Source organism: Lepidochelys kempii, chromosome 17, assembly GCF_965140265.1.
Source record: "Lepidochelys kempii isolate rLepKem1 chromosome 17, rLepKem1.hap2, whole genome shotgun sequence".
Lineage (NCBI taxonomy): Eukaryota > Metazoa > Chordata > Testudines > Cheloniidae > Lepidochelys > Lepidochelys kempii.
The window spans coordinates 13,290,541-13,314,447 of record NC_133272.1 but is presented as its reverse complement, the minus strand read 5'-3'; the positions used below and the strand labels follow the sequence as shown (position 1 = coordinate 13,314,447).

The 23,907-nt window shown below is 39.3% G+C and overlaps 1 protein-coding gene across 8 annotated transcripts in view; it reads right to left on the bottom strand.

The window, feature by feature from the left end:
* Nucleotides 1-354: 354 nt before the first annotated feature.
* The window catches only part of LOC140899651 (S-adenosyl-L-methionine-dependent tRNA 4-demethylwyosine synthase TYW1), a 121,750-nt gene continuing 98,197 nt past the window's right edge, over nt 355-23,907 (bottom strand). For 6 of the 8 annotated variants that reach the window (XM_073315489.1, XM_073315485.1, XM_073315486.1 and 3 more), the window contains 2 exons: nt 17,000-17,167; nt 355-2,128 (listed from right to left, as the gene is read on the bottom strand). In XM_073315489.1, coding sequence (XP_073171590.1) covers nt 1,907-2,128; nt 17,000-17,167 — 390 coding nt within the window. In that variant the 3' untranslated portion in view covers nt 355-1,906. Of the gene's footprint in view, nt 2,129-16,999; nt 17,168-21,870; nt 22,007-22,232; nt 22,546-23,907 lie in introns of those variants that run through there. The other 2 variants (XR_012155413.1, XR_012155412.1) reach the window with 2 other exon arrangements.

The window sequence follows — 23,907 nt, the reverse complement described above, 5'->3', positions numbered from 1 at the left end:
GCAAATTATACTCGTCCTTAAAGTTTGCTGTAAATGGAAAATAGTAAAATACAACTCCATTCTATAATCATTATATGCAACAGGAGTCTAAGATCCATATAGATGGAGATTATAAATAAACCCACAATCCTCAGCTGGTCTAAGTCAACACAGCATCAATACTTCCACAGAGCTATTCCACCAGCTATTTACACCAGCTGAGAATCTGACCTCAGATATTTTCACACTGAGGCTTAGTAACTTGTACATGAGCAGACAGTGACATTGCACGGGGTTTTCATGGAGCACACTCAAGCGTATTTCATAAACAGAATGGTGCAAACTGTTGGGCTACAAAAGCAATTATTTCCTCAATGGTAAACAAAAAACACCTTTATTGAAATGTGAATTCCTAGTAGCAGTTACTTTAATCTCTTACAATATCACAAAAAGCCATCTGTGGCCCAGCCTCTCTGACAGATACATTTATAAGACGCACATCAGTTTGACCTTTACTTTTCTGTGATAAAAGACAACAGTTTTCTTGGAACAAAAATCCCAAACCTGATTCAGACTTTACTTACACCAGTTTTACACTTATAACTTGGACAAATTCACCGTTGTTACTGTATATTTACGCAGGTGTAAGGAAGTTCACAACAAGCCCCAAAGTCCACGCTCTACCATGACAATCGGAAGTTGTCACAAAAACTGAAACTGTTGAAGGGTTTAGACAACAAGTAACATTCCTGAATAAATGTACTGCTTAAAATCAAAACTGCTCTTCATTCACAACTGACAATTTTGATCAAACACACTGGCACTTAGGCTTGAAGATTAGCCACCATCACCCTCCCATACACACACACACACTGCCAGTAATGATCTGGTTCGAGAGATTCTGTTGGTGCCTTATTCCTAGTCGTTTCAAAATATTGTTGATTGTTCAGTCTTTCTGTTCAAAGGCAGAAGTGATTCTTTAGATATTAAGACTTGATGTATTTAGGTTTTCCTACTGGTCAGGGATTCAAATTAAAATTCACTGCTGCTTACTCAAAAAAATCAAATACTGATAGCCTACCTCACTCAAAACTCGCAATCAGTAGGACATTGTGCACAAATCTGATGAGCACGATTCAGCCCAAAAGAGTTCATACAAAACTGAACTCATTTTGCTTGGAGGCACAACTATTTAGAAAATATTAAATATAAGAATCCATGAAGTTGGAAGACACTTGGGCATGTTTTAAAGGCTTGACACAACCAGCATAATTAGAGGTGTTTTATGACTTCAGTGGATATTCTCCACCTTGCTGGATCGGGCTCTAGATTTATTTGTCTTTTCTTTATAGCAACGTGTGTTTGTGATTGACATACATGTTCATAAATCTTAGGTGCTGCCAATGGCATGGGTATGGGTCCTGGTATGGGTCAGGCTTTTAAAACCAGAGCTCCCAGGTTTCAAGCCCTCAGACAACCAGACGAGGGGGACAGTTACACTGAAAAATTCAACCTCCCTATCGTTGTTATTGAAACAGAACATTTAAATGTTGAAACAGGAAGCAAACAGACACCAGCTCTCTCCACTCCAAAAAGGCCAGCAACAAAATAATAAAAGCTGTAACACTAAATTGTGTGGGTCACAGTTACTCTCTAATTGCAAGGTCTATACGCTTAGAATAAAATGTACATGGCACCATGCCAATTATAGCAAATTGTTTATATGGATCATTTGTACTAGATTAAAAAGTGTCTGATATTTTAATTCGCAGAGCTAGAAGGAACAGAAAGGAAGAGATTATGAAGGGCTTTTGCCTTCTTGTTGCTGTCAAGGGTTAGGGCTTCATGCAAATATTCTGTATGAAGGTTATGCTATATAAGTAAGAAAACCAAATAATAGCTCTATCTATCAATCAGGTTAGTGATATCAACACCCCGAGATGTCCTTTGTTTTGTTCTTTCGCTGAAATCTAGTGTCCAAAGGATCAAAGCCCCTCTCTCTGGAGCCAAACACTGCCCAGTGTGGTGTTTTGGCGATGTAATCTGCTGCGGTGAAGGTCTTTGATCCCCTGCTTTCTTCATACTCCTGGACCAGCTCCTGAAAACGGTCATAATTGATCCACGTGCACCATTCTCCACCGATCTTGAACTAGAAAGGGGAAAAAAGAATATTGTCATATCTGGGAGCAATAAAGAGTACCAAAAAAAACTTGACTATATGCTTAGCCAAGCTGATGAATTCATAGCTACATTTTAAATTGGGTCGAACTGCAGCATTCTTATTCTCTAGACACAGCATTTCTCCCTGGGAAAAGAAGCCATCTAAAAATTAAGACATGATAATGACTGAATGTGAAAAGCCATACAGACTGCGTATTGTTCACCATCAATGGGAATCCACTTTTTCCAGTTCACATCTTGAAGCTTAACAAAATGCACACAGATGTGGAACAGTCCGTTTTCTTAAGGATCTAGTCAAAATTGAGTGTTCTCTACCGGCATATAGACTTAATTTCTTGGATGCATTACCTGCATGTCAAAAGTGAATGTCCTTCTGATCCTGTTAACACTCAGTGCTGCCTCCTCGGAAGGAATACCTCATCCTATCCTCTTTGGCTACACTCGACAGCCTATTTCGCAGCCATCTCAGCATTCACCCGAGCGTTCATTCTTATCTGAAGAATATGGTTTCAGGTGCTGGAAAAACTCTGTCTCAGCCTTGTGTGTTACAAAATGTTAGTGGGGTATCCCTGTTTTGAGGATCTTGTCCCATGACAGTGATCGACCTGTGTAACAGCCATCATCTTGACTGACACACTGGGATTACAACGGGTTCCTCCAGAGCTAAAAGCAAGAGATGCTCCCCGTTCAGCTAAATAGCCAAAACCCTGTAGCTGAGGGCTTTAACAACTCATATCCTCTGCAGATCAGCATGGATGAGGACTTGTAACACACTCTCATCAGTGGGTTACATAAGCATGCTGTAATACCGGCTAGAGGACATTAGCAACCACCGAGTGAAACGAAATCGGGTAAATAATACAGGTGTGCCTTTGTAGGAAACAGGTTTGAATTACTCTTCAAGAATAAGAGGACAGGGTCTGGGGAACAGAAAAAGGAAGAGAAGCTTAATTACATGAATTCTCCTTTTATGCAATGGGAATTTTAAGAATTGCTCATTTTGACAAGTCTATACTGCATTTGTCTAATAAGCCAGCTCTGCTAATTTAGCAACAGCCTTGACTGAATCCTCAATTAGGCGTTGTCGGTGCTAAGTAAGTGCCTATTACACGCTCCATCCAAGAAAGACTGAGAATGTTCTGGCACAGAGGGGGAGGGGGTTTTAAAAATTGAATGTTATGCATTTAAATGGCATCTGACTTGATGCCCAAGAGCTAAAAGCTTTTCAAGTAGGGGGAAAAAAAAAGCTAACATCAGCAACATTTGAAATAAAACTTTGCTCCTGTTACTATATTGCTGGCCATCTAATAGTTATGAAGATGGCTTGTCTGAAGATTCCTCAGCTTAGTTCTCTTAGCCAAGAACAGGAAAATGCAGAGTCATAATTGCAGGCAATGATTTCATTGTCAAATACTTTTTATTCAATGTTTGCTCTAAATATGTGATGATACGAAGGCAGTGTTCAAACTAGACGATGTATCTATTGTTCTACATACAGCTTGCAATAAAGCAACTTGCAATTTAAAGAGATGTTTTTGCCTAAAAGGCAGTGTGGTCTAGTGGATAGGGTAGTGCTCCCGGTGAGAGGAGAGCTGGGCTCTACATCCATTGTTGTCCCTGACACTGGGCAAGCCACTTCACCTTACCTTTGTTGCTCCCTTGCACCCTCTGTCTCTCGTCTACTCAGACTAAAAGCTCTGCAGCACAGGGACTCTCTTCTCATGTCCTACGCTCCTACCACAATGGGGCACTTCTCTTGGCTGAGACCTCCAGATGCAGTGGTGCTCAGTAGCTAGAGCTGGAGAATGGGAATCGGGACTTTTGTATTCTATTTGTAGCTCACTTTGACTCTTGTGACTTTGGGCAAGTCAGTTAACTTCTTTGTCCCTTACTCCCTAATCAGTCAACTAGCTATCATGCTCCCCCATCCTCATGGGAATGAGAGAGGCTTATTAAATGACTTAAAAGAGCTTTGAATCCCTAGAACAAAAGACATTTCAGAAAGTTCATAAAATGTATAAGGATGCCAACAAATGTTGGCATACAATGCACACGCAATATTTAAAGAGAGAAAACCAAAAAATGGATGGTCATTGCAGCCTTAAGCATGTGATACAGTGAAAGTGAACTGTTTAACGCACAGTGAATTAATTTTCATAACTACACAAGGAACTCCATAGATATGGAATGGATCAAAGAAATTTAAAGAAGCAAAGATAAAGGGCAACCTAGTGGATGGTGATCAAAGATCAAATAAAATTGTTAAAACCTGAAACTAAATCAGCAAATGAATAGTTCAACAAGCCTACTTTCTTGCAAACAAATGAGGTGCTCTTACCTTGGGGGGGGATGGGACGACGACTTTGCAATAAATTTTTTAACTGCATTCAGCAGCTGACAAACTTTGTACCCACTCCCACAATAAGAAAAACTGCTATTACCATAAGTCATCAAGTCAAGATGAAACAAAGATATAGATTAAAAACTACAGCAACAGTCCAGACAGCAGTCTACTGTACAAGCTAGATTATTAAATTGGAAACAATATGGCAATTTTGTGTATTATCTGAAGGATGAACAGAACTACCATCGAACCCATATCTGCACTGACAAGCTAATCAATAGTGATTCAGTTTCACCCGCACTCAGTAGAACATGAATGTGTGGATTACAAAGAAATTAAATTCCCGAATGGGCTAGCATTCAAGTAGTCTTCTTCACAGTGCACAGCAGCTGCTACAGATACAGAACTCCACTGCTGTCCAATTTAGTTGGGGAAAGTGGTCTCTTACAGAGATGAGACTTTAAAATGAGCTTTGGAGAAAAATTAGCTTTTTTTTTTTTTAAATAACTACTTACTTTTCTCAGACCACAATAGTGTTCTATTTCATTGCTCTAACTGTCCAACTAAGACTACACTCATCTTTGTCAAAGCATACTAGAATAATTGGGGGATCTAAAATGGTATGTCCAGCACTAGTGTCCAACGGGCTATTTTTGTAACAAGGGGGCAGAATTCTTAAAAGTTATGCAACGTGAGCTGTCAGATTCCTGAAGAAAATGTTAACCCGCACAATCTCCTTAAGAAAATCAGAAGATATTCATGACCGAATGCAATTATGCAAAGTGTCAATCTGCTTTATCTGATATGCAGGCTCTGAAAGGTCTATTTGAGCATTTTTTACATACAAATGGCACTGGGAACCATGGGATCAAATGCAATTACTCAATAGGATCATATATATGCAAAACAAACCAAGTGAGAACCTAAAACCAAGCCCTTATTGAAGCCCAAATAAACTGGGGTCAAACAACAAAAACTTGATAGTGCAACAAAGGGAGTGTGCAATAAACAAATAAGACCTGAATTATAGCAGGGAAACCAGTGTAGAATTCCAAATGCAACAATAATGCTTGCAGATCCATGCATGAAAAGTATGTAAAGTGCTTAAAAAGGCACGTAAGAATAAGGAGTCATTTTTAATTGGGCAACCCAAGGCACAGTGAAAGGAAGCAACTTACCCAGTCAAGGTCAATGTGAGTTGGGAGAGTTCCCACCCAGCTCCAAGCAAAAGACAGGCACTCATCATAATATCAAAAATTCACCCTTTCCGGGTTTTATTACACAAAGGAAATTCCAAAACAACATCCCAGGAAACCCAGGCTAAATCTTTTCCCAAGGACACCTTCCCTTCCGGACCCATACCAAATGTCATCATTCCCACTCTGAACTAGAGCTAGACAGCCCAAAAAGTCTAGTCAAAGATGCAGGCCGTTCTAGTTACTTATAGTTTTTGTGATGAACGCTCAACTCTTGTGGTGTCTAAATTAGATTTTAAGCAATTCAGCTACATCATCTCATGTGGATGTATACCATGTGGCACAATGGGGCCCTTAATCCCGATTGGGGTCCTTTACAGGCTTTCATAATCATCATCATCATCATCCAACTCCCTTAGCAACAATCAAGCTAAGATTCTATGGTATTTTGTTACAAAAACAGAAGAAATATTTAATATTTTTAATGCTGTGGTGCAATGGCAACAACACATGGATATGAAAAAGTCATCTTTAAGCACAGTGGAACATGGATTGACTTTCCTCCAAGGCAATAAAAATCAAATAAACTTTGCGGGGAGCGGGACAATGACTTCTTCAGTTGTCCACACAGATTTACTGATTGGAGTTCAACAATTTTATGAACATTCTCCAGCTAGCAAAAGATTTAAGACTTTCTATAGTATTTCAAAGTTCACACAAACAATGGAACGATAATGCTAAAAACTAGTGTTATTTCAAAGGCCAATACAGTTGGGATTTTTATTATATTTTTCACTACCTAGTTAGTCTGTTAAGGTAATAAATACAGGAACAAGGGACTACTTTTTTTTGTTAGATCAGTTAAAAAAACAAACAAACAACAACAAAAGCCACCACACAGGCTATGTGAGATTGTCTTTTCCAACCAGCTCTAAAATTAAGTCACTGAAGAGTGAAAACTCATCCCCTTTCTGGGTTTGGCTTTATTAACAGTAAGGTCAGACATTCACCTCAGGCTTGACTGCTCTACTGGTTCCTATCTCAGGGATGCTTAGCCCACACCATAGATCTGATACAGGCATATTTACACCACCTTCATTACCATAGTGCCTGAGCACCTTCCAGTACTTACTCTAGGGAGCCACTCCCCTCCACCCTGCCTCAATGTGCACAAAAACCCACTTAATCTTTTCCCAGCAACATCTATGGGGGGCCCAATCCAAAGCCCACTGAAGTGAATGGGAGTCTTTCCATTGATGAACTCTGGATCATGCCTGAGGGAAGAGGTTGATGGGAAGTGTGTGTCATTTCAGGCCAATACTGACAGCACATCATGAGTTAATGTTGACTACTTTGTTTTTTATTTATCCCTAATGGAAGTGTATCTAACATTATTTCAAAGGGCATTATCTACTGGAATACCATTTCCACTTGAATTTCTTTATGCTGAAAATAGAGTAGCTTATTATGTAAAACTGAACATTCCTGAAGGAAAGAACAGATTAAAATGTGGAAAACAGTTAATTGCTGCAGTGCATAAGCAATTTTTAGTAACTAATGTATAAAGAATTTATGTTTGAGATAATATAATTTGTAGTACAACATACTACATTCCATCAGACAGGCATAATTGCAGAGAAATAAAAGTCTCAACAGATTTATATGGAGGGATATAATACAGAAGAGAACCAAAGATTGTGACATGAAATGCTACAGTTGAAAAATGGAAGTCAGCCAAAAATCAATTAGTTTATCCTAATAAGGATGACACTATTATTCTCTTCTGAGGAACGTGCATTAAACTGAAGAATAAGGTGTCTCTTCATCCATTCACTTTGGTAGTTCTTTATATACTTATTCCCAGACAAAGAGAACGTACTCTAGGCAAAATAAGAAATTCAACCAGAGTGGTGCAGTGAAGCTTGTTGCCGTTACTATCCAGGTTTTACCCTTCTGGAGCTAATCCTGAGCTGGAAGGACATATCCTCTCATGGGAGAAGTGATAATTAGCTGCCCTGTCCACTTCATTCATTAGGGTCTTCTCCTTGCAGACTGTCAGGAAGGCTGAACTGAAAGGGCTATGAAACATGGAATTCTTTCCACTATTGACTGAATGGCAATAATCATGTTTCAGAGTAGCAGCCATGTTAGTTTGTATCCACAAAAAGAAAAGGAGTACTTGTGGCACTTTAGAGACTAACAAATTTATTTGAGCATAAGCTTTTGTGAGCTACAGCTCACTTCATTGGATGCAATCATGTTGTGTTTCATTTATGCCCCAAACTGAGGTCAAATGCAAGAGTTTAGCTACACAGCAATTCTTCTCACCACCACTATACAGGAAAAACAGGGCATTACTTTTTTCAATCAGTTATTCTTTAATAACCTCAAGGTTCATCATTTTACATGCAGAAGTTACCAAAAAATAATGGTTAAGCATAAATCATTTCTAGACTACATAAAAAAAATCACTCAGTGGAAAGAAAAAGGTGTGACTGCTTCAATGGCATTGCTTAGCGACACAAACTGCTCCAGGACTGTACTGTAGGAAATGATCCTGCATTGGCAGAATGATGGACTGGAGGATGTAATAGAGCTTTTCCATCTCTAACTTACAGAACTTTAAAATCTGGTTTCTGCAAGTGTTCAACCAACATTTTTCCAGTCTGCTAACAGCATCACATGTTAAAAGAGGGGTTTTCACCAGCAAATATTGAAGGGGAAGCTTTTTAAAGCTGACAGATGCAAGGTTTAATTCTGGTTACCATCTTCCTCCTCCTTCATCTCCCCATTTCAAAAAAACAAATGAAAATTTACTCTCTCACACCCAATTATCAGACATTCAAAAACTATTTATTAGGTTTCAACAGGAAGGACTCCAAGAGTGTTAAAACTCAAGCTTCTCAGCTGAGCATTCCAACTAGGGAACTCAGAACACAGGCTTGTTAAATTTTCCAACACACACACACACATATTGCTCTCCCCCTTGCTTTTCCAAACTGCTTCACACTCTTGTGAGCCAGTTAGGAACTAAACTTGACATGAACGATGCCTCAAAGCAACATTGTGTCTTTCTCCATTCCTGGAAGGCTCACAGAAACCAGAATTGTTAATAGAGGTTGCTTGCTTTTGTGTTTGGATCCCCCAGCCCCAGAGCAACTGGGGCTTGGGTGGGACTGGTCACACATATCCACTTGCAGAAAATCATTTTACATACTTTAGAAGTGTTCCATGTTGGGCTCGCAAACCTTAATATGTCCCTTTAACTCTATTGCACAGTACAGTCATTTGATGAAGTACTTGATCAAAAAAAGACCACCGCTTCCACATGCATTTTACTAAAATGTAAGACTTATCTTCAAAGCACAGGTTAGGGTTGCATCAGAACAACCCTCATGAGTCCCTATTTTCAGCAGCTTCCCTCAAATGATTTCTTACTGAGCTTAAACAATTCTTTTTCCATTAAACAAAAAACGTTCTTAGGAAGACGGCACAGATGTGCACACATAGCTTAGGATGCTTTTTTTTAGTTGCAGAAACTCCTGCAACTTAAAAATGTGCTATCTTGTAAAGCCTGTAGGAACACTAGCACATCATATCAGATACTGTCATTGATGGCTTGTGGTCATCTAACATGATTGTTACCACACGAACACACACCAAAATGCTTTTCATTTTCAAAGTTGTCTCAATATATTTAGGTTTCAGAGTAGCAGCCGTGTTAGTCTGTACCCGCAAAAAGAAAAGGAGGACGTGTGGCACCTTAGAGACTAACCAATTTATTTGAGCATGAGCTTTCGTGAGCTACAGCTTGCATCCGATGAAGTGAGCTGCAGCTCACGAAAGCTTATGCTCAAATAAATTGGTTAGTCTCTAAGGTGCCACAAGTCCTCCTTTTCAGTATATTTAGAGAGCCGATTTGTAAAAGCAACATGGCACTCTAACTTCCCAGAAAGAAGCACTAGATGTTACACCTGGGTCAAAATAAACCCGTATTTTGCCAACTAAGAGCAACACTCTTCTCCCAAAACACCAGCATAAAACAGATGTTTCCTTTTAGGCTAGTGTAAGTGCCACTCCATTAATTGCTCATTTGCTGGCACAGAAGGTAAGGGCTGTTGCCCATTTTCTCTCTCGCTCTCTCCCCTCCCCCCCATACATTTTCATGGAGACCAAGTGTATTAGCTCTGCAAGACTAGACAGCATTAAAATGGCTATTGACTATCGGTCTACCGCAGTATATTATTCTCTGAAGCCATGGCACCAGGCTTACAAAGATTCTACATGTACCATATTTGTGCATGTAATATATTGATGTATGAAGTGTGATACGATACAATGATTGACAGAGCCAGAAGGGTACCGAGAAGTCACCTACTACAAGACAGGCCCGACAAAGAAAATAACAGAACGCCACTAGCCGTCACCTACAACCCCCACTAAAACCTCTCTAGTGCATCATCAAGGATCTACAACCTATCCTGAAGGGCGATCCCTCACTCTCACAGACCTTGGGAGACAGGCCAGTCCTTGCTTACAGATAGCCCCCCAACCTGAAGCAAATACTCACCAGCAACTACACACCACACAACAAAAACACCAACCCAGGAACCAAACTCTGCTACAAATTCCGGTGCCAACTCTGTCCACATATCTATTCAAGGGACACCATCATAAGACCTAACCACATCAGCCACACCATCAAGGGCTCATTCACCTGCACATCTACCAATGTGATATATGCCATCATGTGCCAGCAATGCCCCTCTGCCATGTACACTGGCCAAACCGGACAGTCTCTATGCAAAAGAATAAATGGACACAAATCTGACATCAGGAATCGTAACATTCAAAAACCAGTAGGAGAACACTTCAATCTCTCTGGTCACTCAACAACAGACCTAAAAGTGGCAATTCTTCAACAAAAAAAACCTTCAAAAACAGACTCCAACGTGAAGCTGCAGAACTGGAATTAATCTGAAAACTGGATACCATTAGATTAGGCCTGAATAGAGACTGGGATTGGTTGGGTCATTACAAAACCTAAACTTAACTTTCCCAATACTAATTTCTCCCTACTGTTACTCACACCTTCTTGTCAACTGTCTGTAATGGGCCACTCTCTTACCACTTCAAAAGTTATTTTTCCTCCCTTGGTATCCTGCTGTTAATTGATTTATCTTGTTAGACTGACCTCACATTTGGTGAAGCAACCCCCAATCCTTTCATGTATTTATACCTGCTCCTGTATTTTCACTCCATGCATCCGATGAAGTGGGTTCTAGCCCACAGAAGCTTATGCCCAAATAAATTTGTTAGTCTCTAAGGTGCCACAAGGACTCCTCAATGTATGGAACAGAGAGGTATGAATTGGCTACTGATTAATGCCTGGAAGCAGGAGTCAGAAGGTACTCAAATACCATGGTCATGCGGTACAGTGCAAAAACCTAGACCAACAAATATATCTGGTTCTAGTCATGGCTCTGCCACGAGCTTCAAGTTATTTCACCTTTGCATACCTCTGTTTTCCCATCTCTGAAATGGGAATATTGCTGCCACCTCCACTTTCCCTCCCTATGTTGCTTAACTCAAATGCTTAAGACATCCAAGTTCCTCAGACAGAAGGAGCTATCTAAGTGCAATGTAATATTATAGGAAGTTTCCTTTTTAAAAGTTATGACCACTATATTTACTTATCTAGGGCCCCTCAGTGCAGCAATTTATGCCATTTTCTTTGCACCATTTCAGCATAAACCACCTTTTGTTCTCATTAACGTGCGCCTTGAGGAAAATTCTTAAAATTAGGTTAGTTGGGAAAAAAATTAATCCATTTTCTCATGCAACCTTTCCAGCCTCAGTTCCTTAATTTAAGCTGATGACAGTGAGATATCTTAATAAAACAGCTTTTATTATTAAACAGATGAAACATAATGGCAGTGCACAGTATTACATTATGCAAATTTTCATAACAAGGCTATTCACACCACCTGCCAATAGAAATCTGTCTGAGTCAACGTGAATAATTCATTAAGTTATTGTGGACAGTTTCTTTACCTAACTATTTAAGGTTCTTAATATATGCTTTCTTGTATGGCAGGAGTAACTGGACTGGAGCTGATGTGAAACCAAAAGAAATATGGCAGACAGCTGAATTCTATCAGGCTCATATCACCACTTCTAATTCAGAACTCAGCATTATTTTTAATTGCTAGCTATAACTTTAGGCTCCACGGGAAGCAACTAGGACTAGGAGATGAATCAAGTCATAAACATGTGACATGGAATGTTATAAAACTCTAACAGTGTATGGGACATCTAATTATGAGAATTTTACCACATACTATACCCTAGGGGTAAAACAAAAATCAGTATATCGGCACTGACCACTGGGGAACAATGATACTGGTGCAGAACTATATCCTTCCAGAAATCTTAAAAACCACCATCCATGAACAATCACACTGAAGATTTCCATTTTCCCCCCAACAATCTCTCTGTCCATAAGTACCCTAGTCACATGATCAGTGATTTTTTTAAACCCTTTAACAGCATTATCACCAGTTTAGACAATCAGACCATCATCCAAATTTAGCACTGATAAAGTTTTATACATTCAATTTGTTATCGCACTTTCTAAAAGAGTAAAAGCCTTGCAAACTGTCTGTACCATCCTCGGTACAGTGGCATAATGCCATCCACACATGGGATCTCTCTTCTGTAACTTATTAGCTGCTATTTATTAAGTCTAATCTTATACAGATTATTCTACATAAAAGATGCATTATTGTAGATTTTTTTAATATATAATTCTTACCATCATTATGGAGCAGCCCATCTACCAATTAAGCCATAGATACACCCAGACAGTTTTAATTCTAATGGATGAAAAATGGATTACTTCAGAATAACCACAGTGCCCTTTTTAATAACTAAGGGATCAAGCACAGCAGAACCAACCTCATATTTTGAGAGCGACACTAAAGAAAATCACAGAAGCATCAAGTTACAATCCCATGCCTGCAATAATATTGCTGTCGAGAAGTTAGACTATTTCATGGACAGGTTAAGGAGTTACATGGGTCTCCCTGCCTGCTGTAAACATTATATCTGGTTCAAATTTATGGCAGTGGAGGCTCAATTCTCCTCTCACCATGCAACTCTACTGTTGTCGGTACAGTTACGCTGACATCAAACTAGCATAGAATGCAGTCCAGATTTTGGATCCCAGGTTCTAGGAGGACAGAGAATACTTATACCCAAAAATTGACCTGCAAAATGTGGGACTGTTAGGGACAGGAAGGAAATAAAATGCTGTGGATCTTTCTGAAAGACAAGAATAATATCTTTTATTGGATCAGCTTCTCTTGATGAGAGAGACAAGCTTTGAAGCTTACACAGACCCATGTAGAACCCACCCGCCACCCTCTGGTGGGTCAGGACTCACCCTACTTGGACACACTGATTCTAAAGCACTGCAGCCCACAAAATCCAGTGCTGAAACCTGCAGACAATGTAGAACACAAGAGAGGGTTTGAGCTATAACCGTCACATCCAGAGCCAAACATTCCCAAAGTTTTGGGATCTCTGGATCCACTGTTTGGATTCAGATCCACCTTTACAAGGTCTGTCAATTCACAGATTTTAAGGCTAGAAGGGACCATTCAATTATCTTGACTGACTTCCTGTGTAACACAGGCCTTTGGATTTTACCTGTTTACCCCAAACTTTGATTTGTTTCTATCCTGTTTCGAACTGGGGACCTTCCACATGATAGGCACCTACACTACTGAAACCTCCTAAAGACTGATGAAGGTGGGATTCGAACCCACGCATGCACAACATAATACAGTAGTAGCCCAATGCCATGTCCAACTGGCCACCTCAAAATGCAGTCTCCTGGCAGGGAGAAAAAACCCAGGTGCCCCTTATGACAGGTGGGGATACTCATCACTACACCAACAAAGAAGAAGCTCACAAAATACTTAAATTCTTAAAAATAATCCTTCAGTGTTAAGGACTTGCCTTTAGCTGATCAAAAATGAACAGCAACAGAAGTAGAAAGCAAGAAAGGTACTACAAATACAAATAGCATTCATGAGAAACCCAGGAATGTAAAGCGACAGAGACAGCATTGATGGAAAACAAACCCATCACAAAAGCAAGGTAGGTTATTTAAAATCTGTATAATAGAATGTAATTGGCAAGCAAGGGTTTCAACACAATGGAATACATGGCAAACACCAGGGTAAAACAAATCAACAAAACAAAAAAAGAGAAGCAGACGTTTTTATTCCAGAAATTACTGCGATTGTAACTTTCATTCAAAAAGATATTTGCTGCGAGGCATCTGCAGAAGATTTTCTCCCTTATTAGTCACTCACTCTGATTGTCTCAAGGATACCATTTATTGTTACAACACAAGGAAAACCAGCTGCCTAAGTTCTCTCTCTGAAAAGGTTATTAGAATTAATTGTTAAATTAGAAAGTTGCCACTGTCTCAATATCTCCACCAATTAATTCAAAAGCACTGCAATAAATTAGATTTTTGTACTTGACTGTTCATAGGATTTGCCACAAAGCAAATGCAATTACTTGAGACTATAACAGCTATGCTGGGAAAATATAATCAGACGGGAGGGAGCTGGAATACTCTGGACACCTCGCAAGGGGAGGTGGAAGTCATCCGTTTAAGAAAAGACACAACTGGGAGGACACAGAAGAGACAAGTGGGACTGACACCTTCTGAAAGTGGCACACACTGGGCAATACAAGCAAGAAACAGATAGCTAAGGGGACTACTAATGTTGCTGCTACAGGGCTATCTACCTTCACTGAACACAATGGCACTTGCTAGCAATGGCTACTCTACACAGATAGTTTCAAGCCAACCTCAAAATAGTACAAGTATTAGCTTCTTCATCTACAGGTTAATACTGATCTATTAACCAAGTGTTTTTAATCACAGTGGCTAATGCAACACTGAAAGCCAGATTCAATTTCCACTGAAATAAATGGGAGTCTTTCAGCCAGCATCTATGGGAATTGCATTGGGCCTGAACGATAAAATTTTCAAATGTGCCCAAGTCCTATTTTCAAAAAGGATTTAGGCCCCTAAATCACATTCACTATCAATGAGTCAGCCACCCAAATGCCCAAGTCCTTTTGACAATGGGACTTAGGGTGAAATTTTCAAAAGTGCTTAAGTGATTATCCATATTTAAAGCAGTTGGTAGTCAATGCCCCTAATTTAAGACAAAACAGGTATTAAACAGCTCACTCTCTATGTGCCATTTTTAAATTCTCTTGAACATGCAGGCATTTCAATGAAGGGTTGGATTTTTTTTAATTTGAACTTAATAAAAACAGCTAGATCTTGCAAAACAGAATGAAGCAAATGAAGTTTCTTAATTATTTCTACTATCCTTTTTTCTCCACTCTTTTTTATTTTAAAAGGTTCCTTTTATGCAGCCTAATGGCTCCCATAGCTCTGGTTTTCCACGAGTAAAACATTGATGAGTTTTATTCTCTACTGGAGCTTAAAATCCAGAATTAAAAAGGAGTAGAAATAAATTTACTTTTTATTAGTTATTTTAGCTCCTGGGTATTGATTGCCTCCAACAGACTCCCTCTCCTCATGAATTTAGAAAGCAAAGTAGTTGTAGAATTCCTCACAGGTTAGTATCCATCTATTCTTGTTACTGTTAATAATGGTGTTACTTAGATTATGTATCAATGACCTAGGGGAAAATTGGTTTCCTTTCCTTAGGCCAGACTTTCACCTTGCTATGGAAGAGATTTTTCCATTGTGAATGCACTCTGGCACAGCTACCAGTTCCACCACATAAGATTTGAATTGAAAAATAAGGAAATATTATGAGGACATGGGCCAAGAAAGTAGCATGTCAGATTTTTTTAATCCTACTCCACACATACCCCCACTTGTTTTTTTAATGTGAATTTGGCACCTTTGAAAATTTCCTACTGGACATTTTCAGCCACTATAATTAGTTGCAAACACCAATTAAAAATAACTTCTGATTTTCTGCAAGTCGGTGTCTGCAAGGCACCGTACACGCAGGAGACAAGAGAACAGCCCCAAAAGGAGTTCACAATTTAAGTAAATGATCAGAGGTAACAGGTGAATACCACACAGACAGACACACACAGCATAATCTAATACCAAAATAAGAAGTAGTGATGTCATCAGCTGCCTAGCAAGTCCTTCGTTTTGCATTTTAAAATGTTTTCCTGTACAACAGAATGCCAAATAGTACAATATTTTCTGAACCCCACACGCTTAAAAATTAACCATCCTTTCAGCATTTCACATGCATTTCAAATGACTTTGATGGCATTTATAAGAAACATACATTATATATACACATACATATATGCGCCACTGAAACATGCTTTGCCTACAAAGTATTTCAGTGCCTGACAGAACTGCTGGGCTGGTGTTGCTGTTATGACAGCAGTAGTAGTTTCACAGTTGTTTATCTATCATTTATATGGATAGAGAGTGTATGAAATTATAACAGAGCTGCTTTATTGTTTGTCCTTTAAAATCAGTTTTCTAGAAATACAGTTGCGGAGACCTCTCAGATACTGCAAACCAGATACATCAAGCTGTTCTGAGGGGAAATTTTTCCATGCTTAACACCCACATATCAATTTGTCTTGTGTAGAAATTGTTTATCTCAAAGAAGAAACGCAGTCCCCAGTGCTCCTCCAACTTGGGAGTAAAAGGAATAAAGATGTCTACCGCTTTGACAGGAATTCTAATGATTAAAAAAATATATATATAAAAATATAACCCGAACCCCTCTAAGCTCTGGTGCCCCTTCAATGTCTAATCTGCATGAGGACACTCATTGCTGAACAGCATTATTAAAGAAGCAATAGGGGCGGGAGACAGCAACAACCAACCCATCCCCATTTAGTTTATTCCTGCTGCCAAAAAATACAAAGCAAAGACAGCAAGAGAGAGACTTTCATTTTCTTTGAGAGCCAAATGACTGACTGATATTTTCAAGATCTTGCTTGTGTCATCAAGGACAGTACTGCAGGTTGTAACAGGGCAGTCACTGAACCCATAACCATCTCCAAAACTAATCCACAGAGCTCCATGGGATAACTGCATTAAGGGATTTTTAAAAAGCTAATCTTCCAAACCTAGAAAGAAAATCCTGCTGAAGTAAAGCAATTGCTTAGACTCAGCAGCTCACAGCTTTTTGGAAGTGAGGCGTCAAATCTTTCTATGCAGTGTCTGTTTTCACCCACCAGGAGAGAGACGCCTTACCTTTTTGTGAGCTATCAGGAGGCAGTTTGAGTGTTCATGTTCACACGCGATGTCATAGTCTGGAATCAGGTCAGCCAACTCCCGGACGAAATGCACCACCTCTTCGTGCCAGGGGACATTGGCCATGGTTAAGTTGCTGGCCAAGTTTTCACCGCAGTATGTCACTCCCTGTCGAAACATGTTGAAGTAATTACCAAATGTCTTTTTAAGATGACTACAAATTTAAGGCAGCATTTACACACGCACATGTACAATTCACACTTAGCTATACTCTGTGAGCTCCTTTTTGACAATTTCACCCATATTATCAGCCAAGTGTGTGTTGGATGGGGAAGGACGGTCTTGCAGCAAGGACATAGGAATAAAGAGATATTCTCACCTCTGCGGAAGGCTCTCTCTCCACCATTTTTGGTAATCCACACCTCAATTTCCCCTTCTGTAAAATAGGGACTAATCCACCCCTTCCAACTCACACACTTTAATGCATTAGGATGTGAAAAAAAACAGCAGCAGCAACATAGCAAAAGTCAATAGGGCTTGTGCTCCTATGCCATTTAGGTGCTTTTGAAAACCACACCTTTAATGTTCATAGACAACTTTGAGATCTTCGGAAGGAAGGTACTATCACAGTATAAAGTATTACTGTATGTACAGCAGCCTAACAAAATGTAAAAAGTTACAAGAGAATAATTCCTTCCATCCCCTCACAAATGAACTCTCTGTCCCAGTGGTTTTTAAATTTTGCTCCCTAGAGCAGTAGTTCTCAACCAGGGGTACATGTATTAAATTTTGTTAGGTCCTCCAGGAGGTACATCAACTCATCTCGATATTTGCCTAGTTTTACAGCAGGCTACATAAAAAGCACGAGTGAAGTCAGTACAAACTAAAATTTCATACAGACAATGACTTGTTTATACTGCTCTATACTATACAATGAAATCTAAGTAAAATGTTTCAATTCCAAATGATTTATTTTATAATTATATGGCAAAAATGAGAAAGTAAGCACTTTTTCAGTAATAGCGTGCCGTGACACTTCTGTATTTTTAGGTCTGATTTTGTAAGCAGGTAGTTTTTAAGTGAGGTGAAATTTGGGGGTACACAAGACAAACCAGACTCCTGAAAGGAGTACAGTAGTCTGGAACGGTTGAGAGCCATTGCCCTAAAGAACTGGCTCTCATTTGAAGCTTCTAAATTTATTTAAGAGACAATTGAAAATACACCCACTAACTCGCTACTATTACTTTTCAGGATACACAATTGTAGTTGCCAGAAGTGTAAAGGAGATCATAAATAAGAAAAGGGGAGATAGGCCACACAGTTATGAATGGGATGTGCAGGAGACAATTATTATTAAAATGTGGTTCAGACTATGCAATTTTTGGAAACCAGAGCCTGCCTTCCACAGAAATCTCCACAACTGGAAGCCATCTTGTGGGGCTGCTGCAAATGGTGGACTTAGCTATAGGCCAGCACAGACTGCATTTCTGCTGCTACAGGTCAGCTAGTCCACTGATAGTAATGCGCTTTGTTCTACTTCCACAACTGATTGCATCCCAAGATCTCATAACTCACTACTGGCCATTTTAATTTCCTGCCACTGCTATTCTAAAAGGATAAAACAGCCTGCATAAAACAGACAGTAGGGAATTACAGTAAAATACACACAATGCCAACAACAAACCCATTAGATATTGTTCTGGAGGGGTTGACGAAGGTAAGAAAACTGATGGCCCACCCAAACCTCAAGGATGCACACTCCCATTCTAATTTCAAAGGAAAGAAAAAAAAGTCATACTGCAGGCATGCAAATGTTTCCTAACCCTCTGTGCAAGTGCATGAAGTGTGAAATTACTCTGACTCTTTGGAAAGCTTTGAGATCAAATCTGCTCATTTGTAAGGGGGTCAAGGAGCAGTATAAAGCAGTAAAGTGCACATGGAGAGCCCTCAGAAGGCAGGTGCTATTTGTGAATGCACAACAATGAAAGATCTGAATTTTATATCAAAAGCCTCAACTCATTGGGTCCAGTTCTCACCTCACTTACCATGACTTAAATCACAAACAACTCGGTCGAAGCACAAGGAGCTCTATTTGGGAGGTGGAGCTGTGCTCTTACCCCCACTGTACAGATGGGGAACTGAAGCACAAAGAGACCAAATGGTTTCCACAAGGTTACATAGGAAGCCTGTGAGGAACCAGAAATGGAACTCTGGTATCCCATATCCCAGGCCAGCATCCCTAACCAGTGGCCCCTTCCTTCCATCCAACACCCCCTTCCTTCCTCGTGACAACCCTGGTTTCCTTTGCTTCACTTCAGAAAGACCTTCTTTCTGTTTCTCCCTCTGTCTCACTCCCACCTCCTGACTTCTATTTCTCAACAACCCTGAGAGAAAAAAAATCTGAACTGCTCAGTAATATGAACTCAAAAAAAAAAAAAAAAGTGACAAAGACTCCTGTTGTAACAACTCCTCTGGCTTAAAGAAAAGTATGCTTATTTTTTTTTCCCATTACTGTACCTAGCTCTATTTTCATGACAGTGTAACTTGGACAAATATTGGCTCCAAGATGAAAGCAGGAACATAAGGCCTCTGCCAGATGACAGGTAGATTTTTAAACAAGGTAAAGAAGATCTCCTTGGCTTTTTCAGCCATGCAAAAAGAAACAAAAGATCCTAGTTTCAGAGGCTATTTTGTAGTTCTACAATTCAAAACCTGCAGCATTATCTACACTGAAATTTTGCAGGCTATTAGTTTATGTGCGCCATTTGAATATTTGGGGGAAGCCACACATTTTTCATAAATTCAGGGTTCTGAACATGCCACTTCCCTCCCTTCTAAGACCCGGTCTACACTAGGAAATTAAGTCAGTATAACTACATCACTCAAGGGTGTGAAAAATCCAGACCCCCCTCAGTGATGCAGTTAAACTGACCAAAGCCCTGGTGTAGACAGCATTAGGTTGACAGGAGAATTTTTCCATCGACCCAGCTACCGTGTCTAGGGGAGGTCAAATACCTATACCAATGGGAGAATCCCTCCCTTCAATTCCCAGTGAAGGCAGTCGAATCAAGAATGCTCAGCATTGTTCAGGAGACATCTGGCACCTTACAGGACTGGGCTCTAAATGTACAAAGTGAATAGGGAAGAAAATCACATTGCCCAGCTCTACTTAAATATTAGAAAGGAAATAAGTGTTTGAATACCATGCATTTCTTATGGATGTTAATGTCAATAAGGATCAGCATGGAAACCATTACAAACTCCCCTTGCTAGTACACAAAATGAAGGATATGGCATAGGAGATGCATTAAATTGCTCTGTTGACCCACATGCCATCTACAGGTCTGATTTACTCACACAGCTTTTGGATACTTAAAAATCCACAAGGCCATCCCTGAAGTGTATTCACTCAAGCATCTGCTGTGAATTCAGCCAATTACATCATGTTAAGGCTCCATGCCATCCCTTCACACCCCTTATGGCCAAGTGCATCTCTGTGATCAAATAAAACATCCCCAAACAAGTAGCAAAGATGATACAACGGCCAATGAGAGCGTGAGGGCAAGAGGTGCTCTTGCTTTTACCGGAGTTCCTCTACTCCGGTAAAAAGTTGGCCCCGTTGGCGCCACATTCCCACTGGCCATTTTATTATCTTTGCTTCATGATTGGGGATGTTTTATTTGGTCCCAAAATGCTATCAGATATGTGCCTTTAAAAACAGAGCACATGCAATTCTATGGAGGATTATGTTTTGAAACCTTTTTTCCATGGAAAGAAACTTCGGTTTCTTTTAATCAGTATTTGCATCTCCACCAAATGTTTATGGAGCCCTGATCCTTTCCAGCATTACATTCTGAAGACCCAATCCTGCAGGTGTTATTAACGTTTATTATAGAATCAGACATATAGGACCGGAAAGAACCTAAAAAGGTCATCTAGTCTAGTTCCCTGCACTCAAGGCAGGGAGGGTTAAGTAATAAGGAGACCATTCCCAACAGGTGTTTGTCTAACCTGTTCTTTCAAACCTCCAGCGATGTCATGTGCATTACTGTAGCACCTCTCAAGCACACTCAGAGACCAGGACCCCACTGGGCCAGGAGCAGAACAAACAGATCAAAAAGACAGTCACTGCCCCAAAGAGTTTAAAATTTAGGTACGGAAGTTGAATGTGCTCAGCACTAAAAAGAGGGCCAAGTCCTTACACTGCAAAGGCTTGAAATGGGGGCAAGTGATGAGCTGTAGCTCACAAAAGCTTATGCTCAAATAAATTGGTTAGTCTCTAAGGTGCCACAAGTACTCCTTTTCTTTTTGTAAATACAGACTAACATGGCTGTTACTCTGAAACCATAAAAGCAGCAGAGACTCTTAGGCTAGTGGAAACGTCCTGAAGAAGAAATGGAATAGCATTAATTAGAAACTGCACACATTTTTCACATTTTTAATTTATGGTGGGCTGCCTCCGTTAATCTACCCAAGTGAAGGATATTAAAGCAGCATACTGTAGCTCAGTACCAGTGAGGTAACAGATGCACTGTGCAAGACAGAAGAGACGCAGAGGGAGTACTGAACAGAAAAGTACATTAATTTAACCCTGCACTGGAAGTTTGAAGAGATTTTAAACGTGCCTATATAAAAGCAACCAGACACCCAAATAATGTAATGTATATCTCAAAGGCTCAGCTGTATAGAAACAGCTTTGTAGAGCAATATTTTCCCCTCATTCATTATGCAGATTATGATTGGAGCAGCATGAAAAATGTATGATTACAGAGGGGAAAAACTCCTAGGAAGCTACAACATGACTCATTCCTTTAATAAACTTCAAAGATATCATTTACAAGCAAAGAGAATGCAGTGGCAAATGGAATTACCAAGTACTTGGATGGTTGATTAATTCTCTCTCTCTCACACACACACGAGTGAAAATCATCTTAGCAACACACTGTACAAAAGCACATCAGCTTTCAACTTCTTAAAACTTGAGCTAATTAACAGTGCCAACAATGTCTGTAAAACATAAATGGTTGATTAGAGCAGTCCTGTTATATTTTTCACCAATACCTGAAAATAGCAATTACTAAGAAGCAAACCATTAAAAAGGAAACAGTTCTATTATACACAATAGCTTATATATAAACTTCTCCGTAGTGGAAACATCAATGACACTCTTAATTAGTCTTTAATATGCATGTTTTCAGCATGCTAATTATACTAACAGCTTTCAGACAAATACCTTGAAATCCAAACCTCTTCAAAAGTGTCTTTAATGCTCAGGCCAATTTGTGGTTTTGGTTCTGCGCATGTAAATCCAGAGTAACTCCACTGAACTGGTGTAATGGAGCTGAATTTTCACCACTGATTTTATACAATGTCTTGTGCTAGGTTGGCTGTAATTACAGTGAATGAGAAACACAAAAAGGAGTGCTGTCTGGTGCTTGCTCAGTCACCAGAGAGTTTCTTCTACTGAGATTTGGATCCTTTCCAAGGACCTGAACAATCATGAATCATTCTAATCCAAATGACTGTGGAGGGAGATTACCTGTGAACTAAAAATGAGAGAGTATTGCTTCTTTTCTAAAATAAACTGCAGGCCTTCCAATTTAATTATTATGAACAAGAGAACTCTCTTATCTTCTAAACCGCTGATTATAAGTTCATTAAACAGAGTACTGTGTGAAATGACAAAAGAATAAAGTGCTGCCATCAAAATGTGGCTGACCTACTATTAGAGAGACTGGATTACTGCTCAGAAATTGGGGCAATCTTGACCCAAGGCAAATATAACTACCTTAAACTGCCCGTTGATGGATCAAATACTCTGCAATAAAAATGCAGATTATTTGGATTTTAATATTGTCTAAAGCTATAATACACAGCTACTCCTCCCTGAAATGTGTTTTTTTATATCCATGCTCAAGTGGATTGACTAAAGGACATCAGTTTATTTGCATCAATTATATCTGCCAACCCAATAATTCAACTGTTTAGTCATGAATATAAAGACTACTTCCATGAATGTTGGTTGTACTCTAACATTTAGAAATGGACTGTATAGATATTTAAAGAAAAAAAGCAATATTAAGTTTTAAAGGACATCATGTTCCAAATCTGGCTGGTTTCTTGTTTGTTTAAACACCTGCCCATAGAGCACTTGATTAGCTGTCAGGACAACTGATCCCCAGCTAAGATACTGATTTGCTGTGTAACCTAATGCTAATCACCCTCTTTATGACTCAGTTTCCGCATCAGTAAAATAGGGATAATGATACTTATCCACCTTTACAAAGCATTCAGATCCACAGATGGAAAGCATTATATAAGTGTTATTATTTACTCCATTGGCATTAAGTGGTGACAGTGTTTAAAAATCATGGTCCAGATTTGGCTACCACCTTACGTTAGTTGTGCCATAATAATACTTTTAATGATAACAAATACTTTCAGATAGCTACATCAGTTTTCATGGTTTATATCTGCTATTTACTTTATACATTACTCTTGGCTTAGACAATGAAAATAGACGAGTCTTTCAGATTGGTTTCTGATTATTTTCACACATTGATACAACAACACAACAATGCCGCAATGTTTGGGCTGCAAAAAGAATGTGGGGAACGATTAAATCAAAACAAAAAAGTAACCTGCTTTAATTGTTTTCTCTCTCACATCATGAAAACATGTGTAATGATGCTAAATTTTGTTAAATGACTAAATTTTCAGCCCAAAATACCTGACAGGGTGTGTCTAGAATCCGAAACGTTTTAAAAAAAAAAAATACAACCTCCTGCTAAAATGTTCACACGTCCTGAACTTGAAGTAACTGATTTGACTTCAGTGGGATGTCTGATACAATTCGAGTTAAGCACATATCTATGCAATTTGCCACTCCGGGGCCTTATCCTGAAAAA